Source organism: Chiloscyllium plagiosum, unplaced genomic scaffold (assembly GCF_037043375.1).
Source record: "Chiloscyllium plagiosum isolate Xiang-an unplaced genomic scaffold, Cpla_swu_hap1 HiC_scaffold_6, whole genome shotgun sequence".
In the NCBI taxonomy this organism is placed as follows: domain Eukaryota; kingdom Metazoa; phylum Chordata; class Chondrichthyes; order Orectolobiformes; family Hemiscylliidae; genus Chiloscyllium; species Chiloscyllium plagiosum.
The window spans coordinates 5,223,113-5,249,954 of NW_028270144.1; the positions used below are offsets into that span (position 1 = coordinate 5,223,113).

General features: G+C 42.4%; 1 protein-coding gene and 1 long non-coding RNA gene across 5 annotated transcripts in view; one reads left to right on the forward strand and one right to left on the reverse strand.

The window, feature by feature from the left end:
• LOC122550434 (protocadherin-17-like) overlaps nt 1-12,019 on the reverse strand; it is a 134,799-nt gene extending 122,780 nt beyond the window's left edge. For all 4 annotated transcript variants that reach the window (XM_043691166.2, XM_043691165.2, XM_043691167.2 and 1 more), the window contains exon 1: nt 9,494-12,019. In XM_043691166.2, coding sequence (XP_043547101.1) covers nt 9,494-11,980 — 2,487 coding nt within the window. In that variant the 5' untranslated portion in view covers nt 11,981-12,019. The remainder of the gene's footprint in view (nt 1-9,493) is intronic.
• Nucleotides 11,737-26,842, forward strand: part of LOC122550436 (uncharacterized) — a 109,378-nt gene continuing 94,272 nt past the window's right edge. The window contains exon 1 of the long non-coding RNA XR_006311852.2: nt 11,737-11,974. This is a non-coding gene — a long non-coding RNA (uncharacterized LOC122550436). The remainder of the gene's footprint in view (nt 11,975-26,842) is intronic.

Sequence of the window (26,842 nt, forward strand, 5' to 3'; positions counted from 1 at the left end):
CTAGGTCGATATCAGGTGGTCCATCCAATTTCATTACTTTGAGACTCCATCATGACTGTTACAACTGAGTGGCTTGCTCAGCTATTTTGGATAGCAGTTAAGAGTGAACCACATTGCTGCGGCTCTGGAGTCACATGTAGGCCAGATCAGGTAAGGATGGCAGTTTCCTTCTCGAAAGGATATTACTGACCAGATGCATTTTCTGTCAATCAGCAACAGTTTCATGGTCGTTATCCATGATATTCTTAATTCCAGACAATTTTAATGAATTCAAATTCTGCCATCTGCTGTAACGGTATTCAATAGAACAGCTATGTTTCTCAACTAATAGTTTAGTGATAATATCACCAGGCCATTGCCTCGCTCTCAAATCCATATCCCTTATCCCCCTACCTTTTGTCGTCATTAAAACTTTACTGACTTCTGCCTTGAACATGCTCAATGACAGAGTTCCAAAACCCTCTGGGTTAAAGAATTCCAAAGATTCACATACTCTCAATTAAGAAATTCCTCCTAATTCCAGTCTTAAGTAGCCTACTTCTTATTTTGAGACTACGTCCTTTAGTTCTCAACTCACCTGCCAGCAGAAACACCTGACCTACACATAACATGTAATTTCAAATTTTGTGAATTCTCCCTCATTCTTGAGTTTTCAACTCAAAACAGACACAGAATCTTCAATTTCTCCTCATAGAACCACCTTCTCAGGATTAGTCTGGTGAATATTTGTTGCACTCCCTCCATGGCAAGTGTATCTTTCCATTGATAATTAGAGCAAAACTACACACAATGTTCAATGTGGGGTCTCACCAAGGCCCTATTTAGTGGCAGCAAGACATCTTTACTCTATAATCAAATCTCTTTGCAGTGCAGAAAATATACTACTTAGTTTCCTAATTGCTAGCTGCACCCACAGCCTGGCTTTTAGTAACTTGTCCCTTTGATAGCCACAGCTGATTCACATTTCCTGTTGGTTTTTTGTGTCAGGTTATAGACAACCAGGTTTAATTGAAATCGCAAGCTTTCAGAGTGCTGCTTCTTCATCAGGTGAACTGCACTTCACTTGACAAAAGAGCAGCGCTCTGAAAGCTTGTGATTACAAATAAACCTGTTTGGACCTGGTGTCGACTACTGACTTTGTTCACCACAGTCCAACATGGTTTTTTGTGAGGTTGAGGAATGTACATTTGTTAAAAACTATCAAATAGCTCTTTAAAGACCATACATTGCTTTGTCTACTGACAAATCTTTTTTGTGCATTTTCGCAGCCCACCATAGCCAACCTGTGTCTTATACTTAATAGTTTAATTGCAAAATTTTGAGGATTTGGCAATCTAAGACAGAGAATTCTTGATAAAATCAGCATGTCTGGCAACATCTGTGAAGAGAGAAAGTCTTCTTCAGGACTGAACGTTTTTGAAAAATTATTTTTATATTGTTTTGACAATGATAAGGAGTAAGGGGACAAATGGTGTAGAGTTCCAGTGTAAAAAAACAATGTGGCAGTTATTAATAGTGGTGTAAGACAAAAAGAGATGCAACATGCAATAGGTGTAAATTAGGATGTGAAAGAGAGCGAATAGGTCCTCTCTACAAAGAGCAAAATAAATAAGACACATACAAGACATGGCTGCGACAGGGAGATGTGTTGGCAGGGGAGTCACCAGTTGAGGAAAAAAAAGGTCATGTTGGAAGCGGCCAATGAAAGGTGGCATCATCAGAACAGATGTGGCAGAGATGGAAAAACTGGGAGATTGGACTGGAATCCTTGCAAGAAGAAGGGTGGAGAGGTGCAGTCAATCTTCAGTTTCCTTTGCTAGATTTAAGACATTAGTTTCAGAATAAAGGATATCACTTTCAGTCCATCAATTCTCAACTAGTCCAATCCCTAATACTGCTCCAGAAACCCATCTCATCTATACTCCAGGAATTCATCCTCCATAGTATGCTAGTTAGGCTTACCATATCTAAATTTAAACTATTACTTTATTATTCATGTTACACACAACTCCAATATCCTGACTTTTTGAATTCATCGATAGTCTGTTTGCCAAGCTAGTGGGCTTGTAAGCAGATATTTTGTCCCCTTTCTAGGTGACACAGGAGGCAACACAGTACTGATGATGTCATCTAGAAAGAGGATGAAATATCTGCCAACAGACCTATTAGCTTGGTGAGCCGACCAACAACGAATCCAACCAGTTCCCAGACTACAGATCTTCACAAAAACTTTAAATCCTGATTTTTATTATGCCCAATATCACCAATACCGGATAATGGCTTACAAATATCTCCAACCAATGATTTCTGCCCCTTGGTATCTCTTAGCTCCATCCAAACTGGTTCTAGATCTTGATTCTTCAATCTAAGATCCTCTTTCCCTCATGTATTGATCACATCTCTTATTCAAAGCATGAAGTGACCTCCTTTGCCTTTGTTCTTATCCTTCCTAATGACAAATATCCTTGAATATTCAGTTCCCAGTCTTGGTCATCCTGTAACCACATCTTTATAACAGCAATTAAATCATACCCTTTACTTGTATTCAGACCTAAGAGCCAATTTGAAACTTCTATGCAGTTTCTGTGGTTACCTCACCCTCTTAGACCTTCTTAGATGTTTGGATGTGTTCTCATGTTTCCATGCTTCAAGCTTACTGCATCCATGTTGATATAGAAATATGTATATATATTGTGTTTTATTGGGTATTAATCACATTCAGCCAGGTAAAGTAAAAATACTTCTAACATGCCAACATTGATATATTTTCATTGTCACAACCATGTTGTATCTGATGGAAAATCAAATTTCCCTTTCTTACAAGCATTTGAAAGTTGAAACTATGCAGCACAGATATGATAAGATCCCACACCAAACACCCTTAAATTTGCTTCTGAAAACTTTAAATGAAAACAACATATATAAATATATGAACAAACGGGTTAGGATACTTTTGACCATTCCTAGTGGGGTTGCAGTGAACTACCGTTGTGCATTGCTACAGAAGTCTAAATTTGAGTCTGAACTGAGACCAATCAAATAAATTCTTTGAATGACATTAACAAGCTGTTATTAAACCAATATGAACAGTTAGAGCTCACACCTGCTGGGAATAGTTCAAAAGCACAAAGCTGCCAAAGAATCTGCAATAAATTAATAATCTGACTATGAGGAATCCTGTGGATTAATTGTGTGATAAACTAAACAAGTCATGTTGGTACAGCATCTTCTGAGATTAAGGTTAAGGTGGATTTTTGGGAGCAAGTGGAAGGGCCTTGTTTCTGCATGAAAAAGATAAGTGAGGGAAAGAAATTTAGTTCCCGGACCAATATTTTCCACGCTAATTTGAAAGGAAAGTATGAATAATTAGGCTGAGTACTTCTCTTTTATGAAAAGAAATTGTTTTAACAGACTATTTTAAATTTTATTCAAGGGATTTGGACATTGCTGGATAATTCCTATTGAACCAGTGAGGTCCATCTAGTGTTGAACTCCAAGATTTTGCCCTAGTTAAAATGAAGGAATGGCAGTATAGTTCCAAGTTAGGATGATGTGTAGCTTGAGGGGGAAGTTGCAGGTGATACTGCTCTGATGCTCTTGTCCTTCTTGGTCAGAGAGGTTGCAGGTTTGGAAGGAGTTGTTGAAGGGACATTGGTGATTTGCTGCAGTGCACTTTGTTTATTGTACACATTGCTACCAATTTGCATTAGTGATGGAGAGAATAAATGTTTAAGGTGCTGGATGGGCTGCCAATCCAGCAGACTGTCTTGTCTTGGATAGTGTTAAGCTTCTAGAGTCTTTGTGAAGCGGCAGTTCTGAATGTGGACGAACTTTGGGGAATTGAGTGTTAAATTATCCATTGCATATTCCAACCCTCTGATTTGTGTGTATTGTCACAGCATTTACATGGCTAGACCAGTTAGATTTCTGTCAATGGTAGTCTGCAGAATGTTTATGCTAAGGTTACTGAATGTCAAATGTAAATCACTAGATTCTGTCTTACTGGAGTTAGTCATTGACAGATAGTTGTGCACATTTCAGCTCAAGCTTGGATGTTGTCCAGGTCTTCCTGCATATGGACACGGATTGCTTCACTACGTGAGGAGTCAAGAATGATGTTGAACATTATGCAATCATTACAGAACATCTCCACTGAAGATGTCTGTTTTTGGGGAGGGGGGAGTGGAATGGTAATTGATGAAGCAGCTGAAGCTTGTTGGCCTGGGGACACTAGCTTGACAAACATCAGCAGGTATGCCCTGAGACTGAAATAACTGACTTACAACAATGTCCATCTTCCTCTGCATTAGGTATGACTTCCTATGCATTAGGCATGACATTAGGTATGAGATCATCCTCTGAGACTGAAATAACTGACTTACAACAATGTCCATCTTCCTCTGCATTAGGTATGACATTGAGGTAGCATTTGACTGAATTTGGCATCAAGAAACACATGCAAAATTGAAGTAAATGGAAATCAGGGTGTTTTACTTCAATTTTGCATGTGTTTCTTGATGCCAAACTCAGTCAAATGCTACCTCAATGTCATGGGCAGTCACTCTCACCTTACTTCTGGAGTTCAGCTCTTTGGTTCACATTTGGATCAAGACTGTAATGGGGTCAGGAGCTTTGAGGCCCTGGTGGAACTCAAACTAAGCATCACTGAGCAGGTTACTGCTGTGCAAGTGCTACTTGATAGCACGGTTGATGACAGTGATGAACTGCTCGAGATACCAAGATAATTTGTGTAACCCTAACAGAACATTCTGCAGATTTATCCCAGCAACATTAGCTACTGAAGCAAAAACAATTTAAATGCCAATTAAAATCATTGAACTGTTAGGTCAGTGTGTTGAAACATAGGTTAGCAAATGCATTGCTGTGCACACCCATTCACAAGAGGACATCATAGGTTACAAGAAGCTAAAACGAGAATGTTAAAGTGGAATGTGATATAGAATGACAATAACATGCATTTACATAGTACCACACATGTAATGAAAGTAAAGACACTTCAAAAATATATAATTAGGAAAAACTGGTGTCAAATCAAAGAAGAATTAAAACAGCAGTGGTAGATTTCAGAATTACTTCCAATGAGGTGAAAAAGGGTGTCAAGTTTGGGGCTTAGACCTCTGAAGGGAAGGCAAACAATGCAAGTGGGTGTAGAAAGTCAAGAGTGCACATTGCTGTGCACTGACAGAGAAGTTTCTCACTGACCGGAGATGGGGTGTCTCACAGTTACTAAGAAGTCGGTTGCTTACATGGAATTGACATTGACAAGTATTGTGTATTTCACGCCGACAGGTCTATCACTCTGACTCTCGCTGAGTGGCTTAGGCTAAACCAAGTGGATAGCCTCACTTGAAAAACAGGGGGTCATAACAACTTGCCTTGATGGGTGGAAGTCTTTCTCATTAGCAGAGGGGAGTTCATACTGACCGGAAGAATCTCAAATGCCTGAGGTGTGTTTCAGTGGTCTAAGGGTATACAAACAGATTTGGTATTAGATCTCACACTGATTAGGGCTCTCATATTGATTGCAGGTCTCTCATTCACTGGTGACTCACAGTAAAGGGCCAATTTCATAGTGAATAGGGTAACCTCACAATGACCAGGTACACAAAGCCTTTAAGGAATCTCACCTGCTAGGAAGTTTCAATGATGCAACAGTTTCATTCTTACAAAAGGATCTTTCACTACGGAATGTCTCTGACTGGGAGGATCTCACAGACTGGAAAGGTCCCAAAGACACTCAAAGGTCTCTGAGTAATGAGTAAGGGTGTCTCACTTAATGGAGTCTGTCTCATATCAATGTTTGATATCTTAAAATGGTAGTGGGGATCTAACATTGAGTAGGGGTCAGTGTCCCAGACTGGTTTGAGGATACATACTGACTTGATAGGTGTCTCACATTGACTGGAGAAATGGTCATTGATTCTTGGTGTGGAGGCTCATGGGAGCTTAAGTAGTCTTATACTGACTGAGGCGTTCACAGTGACTTGGGCAGCAATCATTAACAGTGGGGACAAGGTTTGAAACTCTTAATGGAGATGAGACTTCAAGTTGCCTCTCTGAGCTGTACTCTAGTGTTGGTTTAAGCACTAGAGTTAACCTGACCACTTTTGCTGCAAAAAAGGAAACATGCCAGAACATACATGGCAATATAACTGATTCTTTACCCAGTCATAGGATCTTATGAAAATATTTTTTGATAAATTAATATGATAAGATTCATGTTGGAGATATGTCAAGAAACATCATGCACAGACAGGCACTGTCATATTATGCATAATACATTCACCTTGGTTTCGGAAAGAAGAGAAGATTAGCATTCTATATTCAGATCATATGTTTTCAATATCTGCAAACTGAATAAGGTAAACATAGATACATATTACATTGTCACATATCAGTTTGCTACCAAACACAACAAAGGCACCACAATTAAATGGTGCTTATAACACATTCACCAGTTTTTAATTTGAAATGTTGAACAGAAATTAACTTCTGTATCTCATCTATACTATTATAGACTGCAATATGAAAGACTTAGCAAATGACAGCTGTGCTGGATTTATCTGATTAATCTATTTCTGATACACATTTACAGGTGGCCTCTTGGATATATGTATTCAGTTTTGTCAATTATACACTTTCCATTAAATTAATTGATTTCACCTGAGTTGTTATTTAATTGAAGCAGATCTTGTGCCCTTTCCTTATTTGACTTCGTATTGTACTGAGTTTGTCCAAAATAAAAATGATGCTTTTCTGTTATAAAAAAACTTCTACAAGTAACAAGTTATCGTGATATTTATTCTGCTTTCTCTATCACCAAACCTACAGTGAAAATATTCAATTATTCCTGGCAAGAGTGCCATTATCTGTGTGTATGCTGAATGTACTGCTGAAACGTGATGTTGATTTGGCAGAACTGTGTTCAGTATGATCATGGACTTACAAGGAAGCAATAAGAAAAATATAATCATTCTAAATTGCACCAACCAGCTATAGACAATGCAACAGTTCTAAACTTTTGTATTCACTAAGGGTCTTACAACCTTAGTTATCAATTGTAAACTCAAATGCTTGTAAAACTATACATCAACTATTTGTATGAGTGTGTTTTTTATGTAATGATTATGTAAATCCATTCATTAACTTTTTTAAATAGGTATAACTATTCTTCTATATAATCAAATAATTGTCTCATTGCTGCCAGTGGGACTATGGTTCAGTTTAAATTGACTGCTGCTATCTCTACATTGCACAAGTGACTGCATTTCAAAAAGTGCTTCATTGACTCCACAGTGCTTTGGGATATTGTACAAGATACTATATAAATGCAGATGTGGCTATTTGTAATGGTTTGCTATGCCATTTTCATTCCTCACATAATTACTGAACATGCCTTATGCAGCAATTCAGAAATTGATTTATCATTGTGAGATTTAAACTTTGTAAAACAGTCTAATTCAATCACTTGAATAGGTGAAAGTACATGAGAGTGCCCTACACGTAAATCCAAAGGATACTGACTCCGAGGTAAATTTGTTCATGTGATAATAATTTAGGCTACCAGCAAATCCTATTTTTTTTAAAAAAATCTTGGAATGTGATAGTAACAGGATATTTCACAACTAATTTCTCCATTCACCAACAGAAAGGTATCAGAGAATCACTGTGCAACAATAATCAAGGCATTCTGGATTTAGAATGGAAAGTTGGTCTATTTTTCAATGTAAAAATCTAATGACTTGTTCTTACTCACAAGCCATATTGCACAAAATGAGAATATTTCTGTAAATTAAACTGAGATCACATGTAATCATTTAGCTCTTCCAAGGAGACATTTCAATCAACTAGCCAAACTTACAGGCGATAACTTTCACCTTTTCAGAATAATCAACATCACCATTTGCAGTTACGTTTCTATTGTCAATTGACAAGTGCAAACAACTTCAAGTGAGAAGTGTAATTATGAGTAGCAGTGAAAGGAATTACAAAGTTGCTAAATTACTGTAAAACCCCAAGTAGTTCACCTCAAGTCCTTTAAGGAAGAAAAACAGCTGCCTTTATCCAATGTTAGCATGTATGTGACTCCAGTCCCACACCAATGAAGTTGGCTCTCAATTGCAATTTGAAGTGGCGAACAAGCCAACAGAACCACTAACCTACCAGAACAGATAGGCATTGAGAATAAACACCGCCTTGCGACTAATGCTTGGGTCTCCAGAGGTTATCATATAAAAGGTGGTGGAATTCACCACTTGAGTGTTTTAAAATGTTAGATGTCACAGGTAGCCATTGAAATCTGTCTGAACCACATACAATAATAAATAAGTATTAGAAACATTTTGCTGTGCTAAATATAACAGTATAAACATTACATTTGCTCTCATTTATTAGTGATACACTCAGGTAATGTTCCTTTGCGATAATCAAAACGTTTTAAAGTAGTGACCACGGTTTAAGCTTTTCTAAAAGTAAATTTGTGCGATGCAGGTGTCCAAATTATTACAAAATTAAATGCTTGCTTGTAGCAAAAGAAAATATCACTGTTTTGAAAAGTTAATGCCATTTATTCATATTAAAAATGAGGCATAATTTTGGTGTGTTTTCTCCCCACAATACTGCCCACAATCTATGTTAAGCATTGTTACCTTGCATTCTTTCAATGAAACCATGAAAAGTTCTGTGGATCTACAAACGTTACATCCACAGATACATTTCCACTGAAAAAAAATCAATGTGATTCAAAGTCAAACAATAAAATTAAAGTCTGTTCAGTTTTAACGTTGACTTGTGGAAGTTCTTTTGTTTCGTTAGCAACAACAGAACAGACATACTCGAGTGCATTTAGCAATCAAGGAAATAAAAAGAAAATTTGGACTCGTGCTTATGTGGGATCCTTGCATTTCCCGGGTCCAGTATTTCAAGGGTCCAATTTCTACCTTACACAATACGACTTTACTCATTAATCCCGATGCAGATCAATAACGGAGTCATTACATTCACACGAGGGAACGCGTTATATTATGAAAGTGTTGACTCATGATCGATAGTAAGTGCACAGAACTCTATGCCCAAGTTTTAAAGACGCACGGCACAATGTGGTCAATAACTTTCCAAAAGCAACAGGTCTTACGCAACGAAAGCATGAATGACACTAGAGTGGTGAAAACAAGAAGTGCCGGGGATCATTGTGGGTCAGGCAGCATCCATAGTGAGAGAGCAAGCTAACGTTTGGAGTAATTGATTCCCCCTGGATGCTGCCTGAGCCGAGTCTAGGACTGGAAACGTCAGCCTGCTCTCTCTCCATGGATGCTGCCCGACCCGCTGTGATCTCCAGCATTGACTGAACAGCAACAAATGCTGGAGATCACAGCGGAGATCTCCGGCGTTGGTTGCTTTTGAGCCAGATCCCAGCATGTGCAAGCCACTTTTGCTCGTACTAGAGTGCTGCCGCTCTGAACGTGCGTTTTACCTGAATCAGTGACATTCTCGTTGAGGTCCCGTCGCCAGGGTTGGAACCCTGTCCGGAGAAAGTGTGACAGAGCCCATGGCCCTGGGGGACGGTCAGGTTGTTGGAGGTGGGCTTCAGGTACATGACTTCCGAGCGGGGGGAGCTGAGAGGCAGGCGGGTCTGGTAATCGAAATAAACGGGAGAAGAGGCCAGCGAGGGGCTGCTCACCACGTTCATGGCATCCCTCTCCTCGACTTCGCTCTGCACCAACATGATGTCGTTCTTGCTGATCTTCTTCTTCTTGCTGCCCTTGCCCCCCAGGTGAGGGTGCGAGTACTCGGCGATGCGGCAGTTGTAGGTGCGGATCTCCTTGTTCTCCCTGCGGCACTTGACCGCGATGGTGACCATCGAGGCGAGCAGGATGACCGAGATGGAGCTCAGGGTGACGATCAGCGGCAGCGACATGTCCCAGGGCCGCTGCTGCCGCCGCAGCCGGTGCTCGTCGTTGGGCGCCGCGCCCAGGTAGGCGACGATCACCAGGCGGGCGACCGCCGACAGGGACGGCTTGCCGTGGTCGCTGACCCGCACGACCAGCTCGGCGCTGGCGGCCTGCTCGTCCCAGGCGGCCTGGGCGGTGCGGATCTCGCCGCTGCTGGGGTCCATGTCGAACAGGTGCCGCTCGTTGCCCTCGGCGATCTCGTAGGAGAGGCGGCCGCTCTCGCCGTAGTCGCTGTCGACGGCCCGAACGGTCGCGACGACGTAGCCGAGGCCGGCGTTGCGGGGCACGTGGATCTCGGCGGTGTCGTTCTGCAGCACGGGCAGCACGATGACCGGCGCGTTGTCGTTAACGTCCAGCACGGTGACCCTGACCGTGGCGTTACTCTCGAGCGGCGGCGAGCCCGAGTCCTTGGCCTGCACCTTGAACTCGAACGACTTGGTGCGCTCGTAGTTGAAGGAGCGGAGCGCGTAGATGGCGCCGTTGGACGGGTTAACGGACACGTAGGTGTAGACGGAGACGTCGCCGACCCGCGACGGCACGATGGAGTAGGAGACGGTGCCGTTCTGGCCCAGGTCCGGGTCGTGGGCCAGCACCGAGCCCAGGTACTCCCCCGGGATGTTGTTCTCGGGCACCTGCAGCACGTACACCGGCTTGGTGAAGCGCGGCGCGTTGTCGTTCTCGTCCGCCACCCTGACGGTGAACGAGCGGCTGGCGTTGAGCGGCGGGCTGCCGTTGTCGCGCGCCACGATGGTCAGGTTGTAGAGCTCGGCGAGCTCGCGGTCGAGCGGCCGCTCGGTCAGCACCGTGTAGAAGTTGTCGTAGTTCTCCTCGAGGCGGAACGGCGCCGAGTTGGCGCCCAGCACGCGGCACTGCAGCTGGCCGTTGCGGCCGAAGTCGCGGTCGGTCACCTTGACCAGGGCGATGACGGTGCCCGGCGGCGCGGCCTCGCTCACCGGGCCCTGGTGAACCGACACGAAGCTGACGGCGGGCGCGTTGTCGTTGACGTCGAGCAGGCGGACGGACACCTTGCAGTGGGCCGGGATGGAGTTCGGGCCCAGGTCCCGGGCCTGCACGTCGATCTCGTAGATGCTGCTCTCCTCGTAGTCGAGCGGCGAGCGCAGCCGGAGCGCGCCGGTGCGCGGCTCGATGGAGAACAGCTCGCGCACCCGCGCGCTCACGTACGGGCTGAAGGAGTAGAGCACCTCGCCGTTGCTGCCCTCATCCGGGTCACTGGCGTTGACCCGCGCCAGCACGGTTCCCGCCGGCGTGTCCTCGCTCACCTCCACCGTCAGGCTCGGCTCCTCGAACGCCGGGCTGTTGTCGTTGGTGTCCACCACCTCGAGGCGGACCTGCACCGTGCCCGTCTTGGGCGGCTCGCCGCCGTCCAGCGCCGTCAGCTGCAGCACGTGGCGCGGCTGCTGCTCGCGGTCGAGCGGCCTCTGGATCACCAGCTCCGGGAACTTGGTGCCGTCGCCGCGGGACTTCACCTCCAGGCCGAAGGGCCCGCTGCCCGGCCCGCTCAGCTCGTAGCCCTGCAGGCCGAAGGGGCCCGCGTCCGGGTCGCGCGCGCTGGCCAGCGGGATGCGCGTGCCCGGCGCCGCGTTCTCCGGGATCTCCACCTCGATGCGCTCGCTCGCGAAGCTCGGCGCGTTGTCGTTGATGTCCACGATCTCCACCTTGATCATGCAGAGCACCTTGTCGTTGGCGAACACCTCGAGCGAGACCAGGCACTTGGCCGCCCGCTTGCACACCGCCTCCCGGTCGATCCGCTGCTTGGTGTACAGCAAGCCGCTCTCCCGGTCCACGTCCAGCAGGTGCGGCGCCGAATTCTCCAGCACCCGAAAGTTCGCCTTCCTCTGCTCGGGGCTGCTGCTCGCCAGCCGCGCATCCTTGGCGATGTTCCCGATCACCGTCCCGGGTCCCTGCTCCTCCAGGATCGTGTATTTCAGATTCTTCAAGGTCAGCGCTCCAGTCCACAATAAGGCAAAAATTACAGTGTGCAGGTACATTCCCAGAACTTGTTCCTTTCCTCCTGCCCCCTCCTTTCGCTGTTTATTTATCTCTCTCTCTCTCTCTCGCCGCCCCCCACCACCCCTCACTTTTTCTTTTGTTATTTTATATATCCCACCCCCCCTCCCACCTCTCAGTCCCAGGGCGTTAAACCTGTTGATTAACAGCTCGCAAAACAAACGAGCCTGCAGCAGCGTCGATAGACCTCCCTCCAAGAATCATTTCCAATTGTTATTGAGTTTGACCACAAGAGCAAAGTCTCCGGTCACCATCTTGCATTATAAATCCTTCAGAGGTGGGGAGGACGAGGAAGGAGGGGTGTGGAGTAAATTGATAATCTTGCTGAACACTTTTTCTCCCCGTCTTCTCTCTGCCACCCAGCGATCTGGCTTTTCTTTAGAAACTGTGCACAAGGTACAAAATCTTCTCTCCCCTGTTTACCCCCCTTTTCCTCTCTCTCTCTCTCCTGCCTTTTCGCCCTCAAGTGAAATCCGCAAGCCGCGGCGCCGCCGATGTTCCACTTTCAATGCTTGCGATGTGTTCCTTCCAATTTCATGAGATGCAGCTGGTCAGAATTTTGCATGCTGCACACACACACACTCTCTCTCACAGCGTCTGGATGAATATCTATCTGTGTGTGTTTGCGCCTCTCTCTCTCTCCCCTCCACTCAAAATCCAAGGCAGCTGTTTTCTCTCTCGCTCTCTGTGACTCCGGACCAAACAGCAGGAAAAAACATTAAAATAAAAGCATTCTCCTTTTTTTCCGTTCCTTCTCCCCGCAGTCGGAGAGCGGCCGTTTGAATTTTTCTCCTCAATAAAAAAGCTGTCATTTGGAACCCCGAGGATTTCCCGTTTTTTTTTAAAAAAAAAGTCGACTCAAGAAACGATGAGAAGCGACGCGAAGCTTCGGTGACACTTAGTGAAGGAAGAAGAGAGAAAAATAAATAAATCAGATCGGATCGAATCTCTGCAGCAGCCTTAAGCTCTCGGTGACACACGTTACTTTCCCTGTTGATTCTCTCCAGTTGTGATGTGCAACAGTCTTGAGTGCTGCAGGACGTGGAGATTTGAGATGTTCTCTCTCTCTCTCTCCTCCCTCTGCTTTTGGTTTGTCTGTCTCTGCGTGTGTGTGTCTCTCTCTCGCACTCCCCTTGCCTTCTCGTTATGTTCCTCGCCCTCGCTGGTTCCAGTGTCCTTTTTGGACATGAACCTCTCGCCGACACGCTCCAGCACCGTGCCTCCTCCTCCTTTCCCTCCCCCCCCTCTCTCCCCGCTCCACTCTCCCTCCTCCTTCCTCCGTTAAAACCTATAAAGGGGCTGCACAAAAAAAAACCCGAAGCTTCTCCGGCCAATGAAGTGCTCGGACTCCTGTGGTACCGCCCAATTCGAGCAGACCAACCTCGGCCAATGGAGCTGGGCAAGGGGGTAGTGCGGGATGGAGGGGGACTGTGCAAACCGGGGAATGGGTGGAGAGGGGGAGGGAGGTCTCCGCCAGGGAGCGAGCATTACAATGCGCGCTCCCGAGGGCTCGCTCTCGGACCGCGGGTATGTGCTCTTGCAATCCCGCCGGCAATTCTTTCTGAATGGATCCGGTAGCCAAGTGCAATTTAATTGGAAGCTTTTTTTTTTGTAAAATTCGAGTTAAAATCTCCAAAGTGAAATGTTCTCAGGAGGCGGGTGATGTGGGGAAGAAAGTGCTTGGAAAGATGACAGCGTTGGGAACTGGATCTCTCATATGAATGCGAACTCACAATAACGTTCAGTGTGCGTCAGTGCTGACGACTAGGGGGTAAAGTAGATACAGGTTAGGAGGCAACTTAATATAAATGATCGTCATAGCGAAGGAACTGGCACAATGTCTTTTTTAAGAAAATGTATAATATATTGATGGTGCATGTGATGATGCAAACAGGTAGGAGACAGAATGAGAGTGCAGGACTGGACAAAGAAAAATCATAGGGTCCAAAATAAACCTGCCGGGGCTTGTGTACGTGATTTTAGCAAACAGATCACAGGCGAACAAGGCGGATTTCTCTTTTCATTGTCACCACAGATAGAAGTTTTGGATTCGTGTTATTTTGTGTGGAACATCGTCACTTCGCTCCCGCGAGTGTTAATAACGGGAACGGGGTGTACAGGTACATAGCTGTAAATAGGCACAACAGCATCAAACCAAACAGCCCAGGTTAAGTTTCCAACGAAGGCGTGTGCTGAGAGGCTCGGCTGAGCGAATGCTTTGCCGAATCCCTATAGCGAGATCATGAAAAGGAAGTCAGGAGCTTTACTGGAAGAATTGACGGTAGCAATATATTCTTTAACCGATCTCCAACAATAATGCGCGTCAAATAGATCACATCCCGGTATTCTGCTCGATGTTAAAACCGATTTAAAAGTTGGCAGTTGTGTATTTAAGCTGGCATCTGTTCCGATGTGGGTGGAAATGCTTAATTGCAATCTATTCTGTCCGAGGAGCGAAAGCGGAGTTTGTAGCAAGTGGCGTTTAACAGAGGATTGGATAGTCATAATAAAGCACGAGTTGAAAGAATTGCAGTGGGTTTTTTTTTGCAAAGTTATGACATGTAGCCAGCAGTCGGAAGAAACTTTTGTTTTTGGGGGGGGGGGGAAGCTGGTTACGAAATTGTTACTTGTCAGACATTCTCTCCAGGAGCCTGTAGCGATCTCAATGACACGCTCAAATCGAGACAAAGATTTATTCCGCCTCCAGTACCAGATTATACTCTCGCCACTGACAGGTACAGTGGGCAGCGGCTACTCGCCTCTGATTAAATCGCACAGTACTCTGAGCAGACGGACTATTGTACCATGTAATTTGAACAATTTCACTGCATATTACAAGGAAACACTCTAGCGTGTGCATTTGATGTAGAAAATAGCAGATGGTCGTAAGAGATTGATGAGAGGTGGAGGAAATGTTTTCTGATACATCTTGATAGGCTACGATAGCGGTTCAGTTGTTTGCAAACTGTCTGAACCCATCCAGCGTGTTCAGCCGCAAGTTCCCATTTCCCCAGTTTCACCGATGTCACTCCAATATATCGATATCGTCGTCTATTTTGGTAAACAGCGATAAAACAGCAAAATGCGGGTGAACATTCTCAGCAGGAATTCTGCATAATACTGTTTTTATATTCCTGGTGAAGGGCTTTTGCCCGAAACGTCGATGTTCCTGCTCCTCGGACGCTGCCTGAACTGCTGTGCTTTTCCAGCACCACTCTAATCTAGACTCTGGTTTCCAGCATCTGCAGTCCTTGTTTTTACCTTTTTATAGAAGTCTTTCTACAGGTCCTTATAGGGGCGTGTGTCCAAGATAGTTTGTTTTTTGCGTTAGACAGTAATATGCGAGCATTACAAACGTCTTGTAGAAAGCCCTTTCTCAGTACTTTTTTGTACTTTCTCACAGTATTTTAACCACACAATGAATCAGTTTATTTTAGATTTACGACAAAATCTCCGCATTTACAAGGATGATACCAGAACTAAGAGAGTACAACCATCTAAAAGAGACCAAGCTGGTGTTTTCCTCTGTATCGTTAAAAAATCAGAGGTGACCTGATCGAGACCCTGAAAATTAAGGAGTGGTTCAATGGAGTCGACATAGGTTATTTCCTTTTACTGCAGAGTTTGTACCAAAGGCCCATAAATACTAAGTGGTCACCAATAAATGCAATAGAAATTCAGGAAGCATTTTCAATCAGGTATAGTGAGAATGTGGAACTCGCTGTCACACAGGGCTGTTCAGTGAATTAAAACTGCATTTATCGGGAATCTAGATCATTACATAAGTGAAAATGAAATAGTAGGTCATATTGACAGGGTGATGTCATGCACTCCAAGTAAGGAGCAGCATTAGTAGAGTGCCTGGCTTATTATTTTCAGTTTGTTGATGCTCATGGATGGAAAGCTAAGCACTGTGGGCGTGCAACTCATGCAAGCTCCACTCTCCACAATAACAGTCATTCAAATTTATATTGTTGTACCATACTGCATTCTCCCAAGGATCATCATAGAAGCATTTCAGGAAAAAAAATTAACAATGATTTGCATGAGGCAGTATTAAAGTTCAGGATCACAGGATCCGACAAGAGCAAGTTTTAAGGAAGGAAAGAGATATAGAAGCTGAGAGGTTTCTGCAGCAAATTGCAGAGCTGTGGGTCCAGGAGGCTGACAGCACAGATATCAGTGGGGAAGGAATTGGAATTGAGAAGTCAGAAAGTGCCAGAATGTGATGAATCTAGATGTCTCAGAGAGATCTGGGTGCTGAAAGACTTTACAGAGATTAGAGCAAGGCCCTGAAGAGATTTGAAAACAAGGAAGAACATTTTAAAATCAAGGTGATGTTTAACCATAGACGAATATAGGTCAGCAATAGGAGTGACATCTGAATGGGATGTGTAAACAGGAACATGGACGGTAGACTTTTGACTGCCCTTAAATTTATGGAGGGTGGGATGCAGGAGGTTGCCAAGGCAGCTGTTGTAGAGGTTAAGGCTATCAGGTAACACAGGCAAAGATGAGGATTTCAGCAGCAGGCAAACTGAAGTAATGATGGATTTGAACAATGGAAATCACAGAGTTGGAAATAGGCCGTTTTATTTCTGCTGTGGGTCTGTGCTCAGTACTTCCTCTTGGGGTCAAATATTAAACAGGTTATGGGCAGCAGCAGAGGAGCAGATTAGTATTGGAAACAGCTCTTGATGATCTTTACGATGTCACTTGTTCTGGTTCATAAAGGTGTGGATTCAAGCCCCACTTTAGAGACATGAGCATTTCTAAAGTGACACTTGAATGCTGCATGGTCAGAGTTGTTAAACCAAGATTCCATTTCAGGTGGACATAAAATATCCTGTGACACTCTTCAAAGAAAAACAGATGAGATCTTCAAGATTGGAACAAATTCCTGTAGGTGCTGGAAGCTGTACTGAAAACAAAAATAAAATGCTGGAAATCAGTGCAGGTCCACTCTGATGAAGAGTCATCTAGACTCGAAATGTTAGCAAGATCTTCAAGGTTTCCTAGTCAATACTTATCCTTTGACTAACATTATTAAAACAGATTTCTCATTGTTTGTGGACCCTGTGGTGTCCATATTGGCGGCTGTGTTTCCAGCTTTATAATACTGGTAATAATTCAAAAGTACTTCCTAAGTATTGAAATTAGGAGGTCCTCAGGTTGTGAAAAATCCTGTATAAATCAAAATTTGTTTTTATTGTCATATGCAACTTCTCTCTCCAAAAGTCTGAAACTGGATAAAATTATTAATTGACATAGTAGTGGGCACTAGTCACATGTGGCTACTTGAGTATACAGATCGGGTTGGTTGCATTTCTGAATGGTTAACAAAAAAAGTAATGAATATCATTGTTGCATTGTGATCATAACATTCAAATTTACCAACATACTGCCATGAACATGAGTCAAAACCTGACCTACTGTGGACATTTTAAACTTGTAATCCCAAAGTTTGCTTTCTGAAAGAGAGCTGATGCAGCTGCAAAAATGGCTGTGGATGAATTGAAATTGTTATCTGGAGAGAAATAGAGAACACAAAATTTCACACCTATGGATGTGAAGGCTGTTTCAAACAACTGTCCATCAAATGGGCAGATGAGGCAGCTGAAAACAGGCTGAACTGTTGACTCTTCTGAATACAAAAATAACAAGGGACAGTTGACTCCTTTTTCAAAAGCAAGGCTCTGCCTGATCATTATGTCCCAAATTGCAGACAAATTTTGTGTTTTTCCTTTCGAAAATAAAAAAAAAGATGGGGTTCAAAAAACCAATTTTAATTATGCTTGATTATACAGATGGCACTGAATGCTGTAATTTGCACTGGTCTGGGTGTGTGTGTTAATGTGCTACGAAGGCCACAGTCAAAGAACCACAGCCTTGTTCCCCCCTGTGTTGCTGATAAAAACTATCACTCTTCCTGCTGGAAGTATGCAAGCTAACAGCCAGCCAAAAGAAATTCCAGGCCCCAAAAGGACACATCGTACCCTGAATGCTGGAATTCAATCATGGTTGAAAGGAGTCAGAACTATAGAATCTCAAGATCTCTGCAAAGCTAAGATCATGAAGTGACTGTTCACCTACAATGCTGCTTCACTGCAGAGGCCACAACTTTCAACTATCTGCACTTTACAAACTGCAGAGACAGATCTGGATTTCAAAAGCATTTGAAAAAAACACTTCGTTGTTTTGATTTCATTTCTTTTCCTAATCTGTGTGTTGTTAATTCTTTCTGTATTCAATAAACATAGAAAATAGGAGCAGGACTAGGTCATTTAGTCCCTCAAGCCTATTTCACTATTCAATATGATCATGGCTGATCATCGAGCTGAATGCCCTAATCACACTCTCCCCCATATCCCTTGATCTTTTTAGCCACAAGAGCTAAATTTACCTTCTTGAAAACACAATGCTTCGGCCTCAACCATTTTCTGTGATAGCAAATTTCACAGGCGTACCACTTTCCGGGTGAAGAAATTTCTCCTGCTCTCAGTCCTTAAAGGTTTACCCTTTATTCTTAAATTATGACCCCCTGGTTCTGGGTTCCGACACAGTGGGAACATCTTCCCTGCATCTAATCTGTCTACTCCTGTCAGAATTTTAAAGTTTTCTATGAGAGATCCACCCACATTTTTTGAAACTCCAGTGAATACAATCCTAACCAACTCAATCTCTCCTCATACATCAGTCCTACCATCCCAGGATTATGTTTTGGTAAACCTTTGCTGCATTCTCTCTATAACCAGTATATTTTTCCTCAGACAAAGTGACCAAAGCTAAATATATGGCCTCACAAATGGCGTGTAAAATTGCAACAAAATCTTATTCCCATACTTAAATGGGAAGGCTGAAATACAGTTAACATTCTTCACTGACTGCTACACCTGCATGCTTACTTTCAGCGACTGGTGCTCGAGGGCACCCAAGTCTCATTAAACATTCCCCTCTCTCAGTTTGCAGCCATTCAAGTTATAATATCCTTCCTAATTTTGTTACTAAAGTGGATAACCTCACAATTATTCAAATTATTCTTCATCAGCTGTATATTTGCCCACTCACTAATTATTCAAGAAATTTGCTAAATTCGCTCCTCTTAAAAAACTGGAACACTTGGGTTTGGGAGAGGTATCCAGAAGGAAAAGGATCCATTTCTAAATGAATAAGTAAGACCATTGCCCCAAAAGACCATTGGACTGCTTCTTCAGCAGAGAGAGAGACAACTGCTGGTAGTTTAACCTGAATCTTGGAATCTCTACAGTGTGGAAGTAGACTATTTGGCCCACACCAACCCTCTAAAAAGCATTTCAACCAGACTCACTCTATATTCCCACTTTCCATATCTAATGCCCCTAACCTACACATCTTTGTGGACTGTGGGAGGAAACTCATGCAGACACAGGCAGAATGTCCATATTCCACAGAGGTAAAAACAAGGACTGCAGATGCTGGAAACCAGATACTAGATTAGAGTGGTGCTGGAAAAGCACAGCAGTTCAGACAGCATCCGAGGTGCAATAAAATCGATGTTTCGGTCAGGAATAGACATCTAAGGCTGGAGTTCAACCTGGGTCCCTGGTGCTGCAAGACAGCAGTGCTAACCGTTGTGCCACCGTAAACCTGAGGGTTGTCAAACCTCACATGAGTGTCGAGATTGAGATAGTGGGAGCTTCATGGTAACCTCAACCAATGAGTTTCTAAAGTATGCATGTTGCAACCAACCAAGGGGTCATGGGAATAAAAAAAGGGAGCCAATTCATAGCTCTGCGCTCAGCAGCATAATAGTTTGGAGTACCTATCTGGAACTGTAATGAAAAGGGGAGCCTCACCTGTTGACCGGACATAATATTATGTCTGTGGACTTAACATTTTTACCTGTTTGTTGCTAAAAGGTACAATGGAAATAAAAATATGCAATATTTTTCCTGGTTGCTTAGAGTACTTTACAGTAGTTTCTTGTCAGTAGCATGAGATTAAATTTAAAGTAGACATACCCCTTGTATGTAGGAGTTTCTATCAGAATTAGTGTATGCAAATAAAATTGTATAGCAGTGAGAACACCTGCAGCTCCTCGGCGATTTTAGTCAGACAACATCACAACACTGTAATGAGCTGGTATTACACAGTCAAAATTCCCATCATGTACTTATGTTCCAAAGTTAAAATGGAAGTGTATAGCAAGTGGATGAAAAATTGCAAAATTTAATAGGAAATTTGGTTCTGTAGACATTGTGAGGATGGCCATCTTCACTGGTATTTTCTGCACTGCTTTCCAACTACTTGGAAGTCAGGGAATGATGAGAACGTACATTACAGTGCATCATATGCATCACAAACTTAATTTCCCCTTCTGTTTTTGGCAGCCTTTCCATTTCCAGATTTCTTTTTTGAGTTTTCTTTGTTTGTCTGTTGATCTGTTGATAAAGACAATAGACAGGATGAAAGTGTCAGGAAGGAGATACACAATTCCAGGGAATCAGTCCAGGGCTGGAGAGGTTGACTTATGGGTGATTCTTGGAGATAACAGAATTTGCTGTACATGTAAGGTAAAGTTTGTTTAAAAACAGGGCACTATATAACCCCTGTGAAATAATTGCCCCCTGACATAATGCTATATATTTCAAGAAAAGTGCAGACCTCAATGTGGTGAACGCATCTGAAAGAGTCTGACACTATCAGATTGGAAGTGATTTTCATTGGAGTGGTGCATAGTCACCATTGAGACAGCACAGCCATTGATGTAATTAATAAATTCATTAATGCTCCTAATTCCTGAATTAAAGAGGGCAGTTGCTTGCTCTGTAGAAGGACTTCAAATAATCCTTAAAATGTCTTAATTCATGGGATGTAGGCATTGTTGGCAAGACCAGCTTTCATTGTGCATTGTCAATTGGCAGCAGGCTGATGCTGAGCCATATTCTTAAACTACTGCAATCCTTGTGACAAAGGTACTCTCGCAGTACTGCTAGGGAGGACATTCCAGGATTTTGTACATTGTGTTGAAAGAATGGTGAATTTATATGTCAAAGTCAGGTGTGTGAATTGAAGGGGAACAAAATGATGGTGGTGCCCCCTATCATTCTCTGCATTTATTTCTTAAGTGGTAGAGATCGCAGATATGGGAGGTACTGCTGAAAAGTCTTGGAGTATTGTTATTTGTATCTTGTGAATGGCGTGCACTGTGGTTGCCTTTTGCTGTTAGGGAATGAGTTAATGCTTTAGATAGTGAATAGTGTGGCAATCAAAAAGATAGCTTTTTTTCTGGATGCTATTGAGGCTTTTGAGTGTTGCAGGAGCTTCTTTCAACTGAACAAGTAGAGATATTTTAATGCATGTCTGACTTATGCCTTGTGTTTTGTGGAAAGGAGGTGAATAAGTTTTTGCAGAAATCCCAGCCTCAATCCTGCAGTTATATTGCTGATCCCATCAAGATGATTGTTTCTAGTGGTGCAGGATATTATTGAGGGTATTCAATGATGATACTACCTTGCATACCAAAGGGAACTGATCAGATTCTCTAAAGGGCGATGATCATTGCCTGCCACTTGTTCGATCTGAATGGTACTTGCCTCTTCTCAACTACCCTCAAGGCCAAAAAATACCTTGGTTGTTTTGCAGGTAATCAGACAGCACTGTCACAACATTATATAGCATAGAAAAATCCAAAAAAAAACAGAAGGGAGGAAGATATTTTAAATTTCTATTAAAGAAACATTAAAATGAACAGGATTTCGTATGATACGGGTTACAGCATTGCAATTCTGGACAAGGTGGAATCTATAAGAAGTAGGAACAGGAGTAGGCCATTTGGCCCCTTGAGCCTAGTCCACTATTCAATATGATCATGGCTAATCTGAATTAAGGTTGGGAGGGTTGACACAGTGGATGAAAACATCTGGTGAGGTTTTTTTTTCAGAATGTATGAGGATTGAAATGGGTTTAGATAAGGCTTTAAATTAAGAGTTTAATTGTTTCATATTTAAAAGTCTTCATGATAGACTAATGTGAGATTCAAATTCTGTTCGAGGTTGAGTGTGATATTGTAGGTGCACCGTATTGCCTGGGATTGAAGCAAACATGAGTTTTTGTGAAAGACAAACAAGATGATTTTGGTATTGCCAATGTTGAACTGCCAAATATTTTGGTTTGTCCACAACTGGGTGGGAACAGATAATCAAACAAAGCAGAAATATTTGTGTTATTGTTATGGAATCAGCGATATCATAAAGTATCAAAAGTCTTTAAATCTGCCAACTAAATAGCTTAATAATCATAATCCCAACTGAAATTTAAGATAGAACAAAGAGAAATTTAGGCAATGTGGCTGATTTTTAGGTAACTTGTGGATATTATAAAATAATACAAGATAACACCAAAGGTCACAGTTTTCCTTCCCTTACTTGTGTAATAATCTGTTGATTATTAATATAACATATAATAACTGCCAAAGTCAATTTTGAGAAGTTACTGTGAAACTTAAAAGTTTCTACTTAAAGGGAAAGCATATTATGTATGAAAATCATGTTACCAACTGAAAAGGGTGGTGGTGCTGAAAGATCACTATATTACTGTGGAAGAACCTTGCAGATACTTGTAAGATTATTGAACTGACATATGTTGCAGTTTTAAATGAAGCAGCTCCGCAAAGAATAAACTGTCCATACAATTAAGCAAAAATTGAATGTCAAGGATAAACTCGCTGAGATGAAATTCAGTAAAAAAGATGTCCAGGTTCAGCGGAGGCGAATTAAATTGCAATTTTATGAAAATAAATGCTTTGCAATTTTTTTTAGATAATTCAAACTCAGAATGGAAGTGTGCTTGGTGAGGCCAGCAATTACTTCCCATCTCCAGTTGCCTTGAGTTTTATACAATAGAGTACACTGTATAAAACTCAAGGTACACTGCTGGTACACTTCAGGGGTCAGTTAAGAGTCAAGGGCTGAATGGCCTAATTCTGCTCCGAAACCTTATGATTTTATATCTTATGGTCAGTCACGTTGGTGTGAGACATGAGTTACAAATAGCCCAGATTGATCAGGATTGGCATGTTTTCACCCATTAGGCACACTCACAAACCAGTTGAACTTATGAATGGTCAGCCTTCAGACAAGGTTCAAATAATACTTTTAGAAATTAATGTTACTTTATTTAAAAAAGATAAAGCAAGGAGAAGACATTAACTTTGCAGATAGATGTGACCAAATAGCAAGTCAGTGTGACAATACTGTGGCTTTAAGAAGTTATTTCATCCTACTTTTTCTCAAAGAGAGATTTTAAGATAGAGATGACAACTTGTTAGGAATGCTGACGAAGGGCTTATGTCCGAAACATCGATTTTCCTGCTCCTCGGATGTTGCCTGACCAGCTGTGCTTTTCCAGCACCACACTCTCGGCCCTCTCTAAAGCATGTACATTCTTCCTATAATGAGGTAACCAGAAGTAGAGACAATATTCCAAGTGTGGTCTAATTAGGGTTTTATAGAGCTCTTAAACTCAATCCCCCTGTTAATGAAAGCCAAAACACCAAATGCCTTCTTAACAACCCTATCCCCTTGGGTGGCAACTTTGAGGAATCTATGTATGTGGACTCCAAGATCCCGCTGTTCCTCCACACTGCCAAGAATCCTGCCTTTAGCTCTGTATTCAGCATTCAAATTTAACCTTCAAAAATGAATCATTTTGCATTTATCCAGGTTGAACTCCATCTGCCACTTCTCAGCCCAGCTCTGCATCCTGTCAATGTCTTGTTGTAGCCTGTGGCACGGTGGCACAGTGGTTAGCACTGCTGCCTCACAGCGCCGGAGATCGGGTTCAATTCCCGCCTCAGGCGACTGACTGTGTGGAGTTTGCACGATCTCCCCGTGTCTGCGTGGGTTTGCTCCGGTTTCCTCCCACAGTCCAAAGATGTGCAGGTCAGGTGAATTGGCCATGCTAAATTGCCCGTAGTGTTAGGTAAGGGGTAAATGTAGGGGTATGGGTGGGTGGCGGGTCGGTGTGGACATGTTGGGCCGAAGGGCCTGTTTCCGCACTGTAATGTAATCTAATCTAAATCTAAAGAGGAAGGGTCACTCGACCTGAGACATTAACTCTGATTTCTCATCACAGACACTGACAGGCCTGATGAGCTTTTCCAGCAATCTCTGTTTTTGTTTCTGATTTAAAGCATTTGCAGATTTTTCACTCCAGATCATATTGCATAAAATAAACTTATTTCCTTGCATATCATCATCATTGAATCATAGTCATAGAGGACTACACCTCAGAAAAAGGCCATTCAACCCATCAAATCTCTGCTGCTCAAGAAACAATCAGCAACTTTTCTAATTCCATTTTCCTGCACTTTTTCAGTCAACTGTAGACAGTCATAATAGAGATGGACTGGTAAACAGTTTACTGTTTAAAGTTGAAGGAAAGATACCATGCATGAAGCCATTCTTCCATTCACATCTGTATTGTTAAAAAAACATGGTAACTGCTTAATGTATGAAAATTTTCAGGTAAAACAGAAATTTATATAAACACACAGTAGATCAGATGGCATTTATGGAAAGATAACGAGTTACATTTTTAGGTGCATTTCAGGTTGATGACCTTTTATCAGAACTGGAAAATGTTTGACATCTTACTCAAAAGTCAGAACATTCGAAAGGGCAGCACTCCCTTGCTCCATAATGGGATGTCAGCTTCGATCATGTGCTCAAGTCTCTGGAGTGTGGCTTGAGCCCATGACTTTCTGACTCTGAGGCGAGAGTTCTACCAACCGATGACAAGTATAGAAGATACAACTGTTCAATGAAGCTGGTTAGAAATCCAGAAGTAAGATATGATTGTAGTCAAAAACCAAAGCACGGAACATTCAGTTCTTACATACTGTGATATGAGGAATATATTGTAGTGTCATGCAAGAGAATCAGGTCATTTCACCTGGAGCACCATATTTCAACAGAAATCTACAAGTTTACAAAGAAATGTTTGTGGTGAATTTAAGCCACTGAATAATATGCGTGTGCTAGAGACTGATTATAATTTCTTGGAAAAAGCTTTAAGAAATGTCTCCTATACTATAGAATATCAACATAAATCTTCAAGGAATAACGGTTTTTTTTGAACAATTAGCAATCTTGGCTGATAAAAGTTGGTACAAATATAAATACACAGAACAGTGGAAATCACACATATGAGATGAAATGTAACGATCAACAAGGGATAACAAATTATATAAGAAAAATTATATGCATGCGATATCGAGAACAACACTAAAACTTATTCCAAGTATATTAAAGGAAAGGCAGTGCTTAAGGACTTTATGGGCACCTTGAGGGCAGGTGCACGTGATATTGTGATTAAATATATGGAAACGGCAGACTGGCTAGATAATAATATTGCAGTGGTTTTCAGAATAACAGAAGAGGATAAAAAAATCAGAAAAGAAATAAATTGCATTTGCAATATACAATCCATTCCATGACCTTGGAATGCCCTTAAAATGAGCCATAATTTTGTTATATAAGGGTATTAATGGATGTGGAATCAAGTGAAGCAAATGGGCTTGGAATACAGATCAGCGTTTATCAAATTTAATCGTGGAATGGGTTTGAGGGGAAATGGCCGAATTCCTACTTATATGTAACCAATAAACTATAAATGTGCTGTTATATTTGCATTGCACTTTTAAAATGGAAAAAAAGGATATGTACATTGTTGAAATTATGAGTAGGATTTACTGTCTCAGATATTTAAAGTTAATTGCAATGATTATGATTATTATTGAGTAGAAGTTGAATTCATTGATGAAATAGAAAACACCAATTGAGAACAGTTTCTTTCTAACTTGGAACAATTTCTAACTGAAATCTAACAGAAAGGTTAGAAAAAGCAAGGCCTTCAAAAGTTGAAGCATACAGTTCTGAATGAATGGCAATTATGTGAAAGTAGGTTGGGAGATTGGTAGTAACTGCTGTGGCTCAGTTGGTATCACTTGGCTGTTCAGTCAGAGGGTTGTAACTCAAGGATTTGACCACATAATCTAGAAGGGCACTTCTTTGCTTTGCTGAGCAAATATGAAGGTCTTTTAAACCACTACATGGTCTCTCAGACTGACTCCCCAAAGCCTGCCCACCATCTACAAGGCATAAGTTAGGAGTGTGATGGAATACTCCCCACTTAACTGCATGGTGCAGTTCCAAAAACACTCAAGAACCTTGACACCAGCCAGGCCAAAGCAGCCCGCTGGATTGGCACCACATCCATATACATTCATTCCCTCCAGCATTGAGACTCAGTAGCTGCAGTGTACTATCTACAAGATGCCCTGCAGAAATTCACCAAAGATGCTCAGCCAACACCTGCCAAACCCATGACCACTTCCATCTAGAAGGACAAGGGCAGCAGATACATAGAAATGCCACCACCTTCAAGTTCCCCTCTAAGCCACTCACCATTCTGATTTGGAAATATATCGCATTCCTTCACTGTCGCTGGTCAAAATCCTGGAATCTCCACCCAAATAGCATTCTGGATACATCTACAGCAGATGGACTGCAGTGGTTCAAGAAGGCAGCTCACCATAACCTTCTCAAAGGCAACTAGGAATGGGCAATGAAATGCTGGCCCAGCCAGCAATATCCACACCCCACAAATGAATAAGAATAAAAAATAATGTGGAACATGTTTTCAGATGACTAATATGTATATTTACCAACACTGAAACAAATTGCTGGTCACTAACAGCTTGTTGTCTCTCCAGAATTTGCTGTACCTGCCTGTGGTATTTTCCATATTCTAATAGAGACTGCATTTGACTAGAAGTATTTTGGGACATCCTTAAGTGGTGA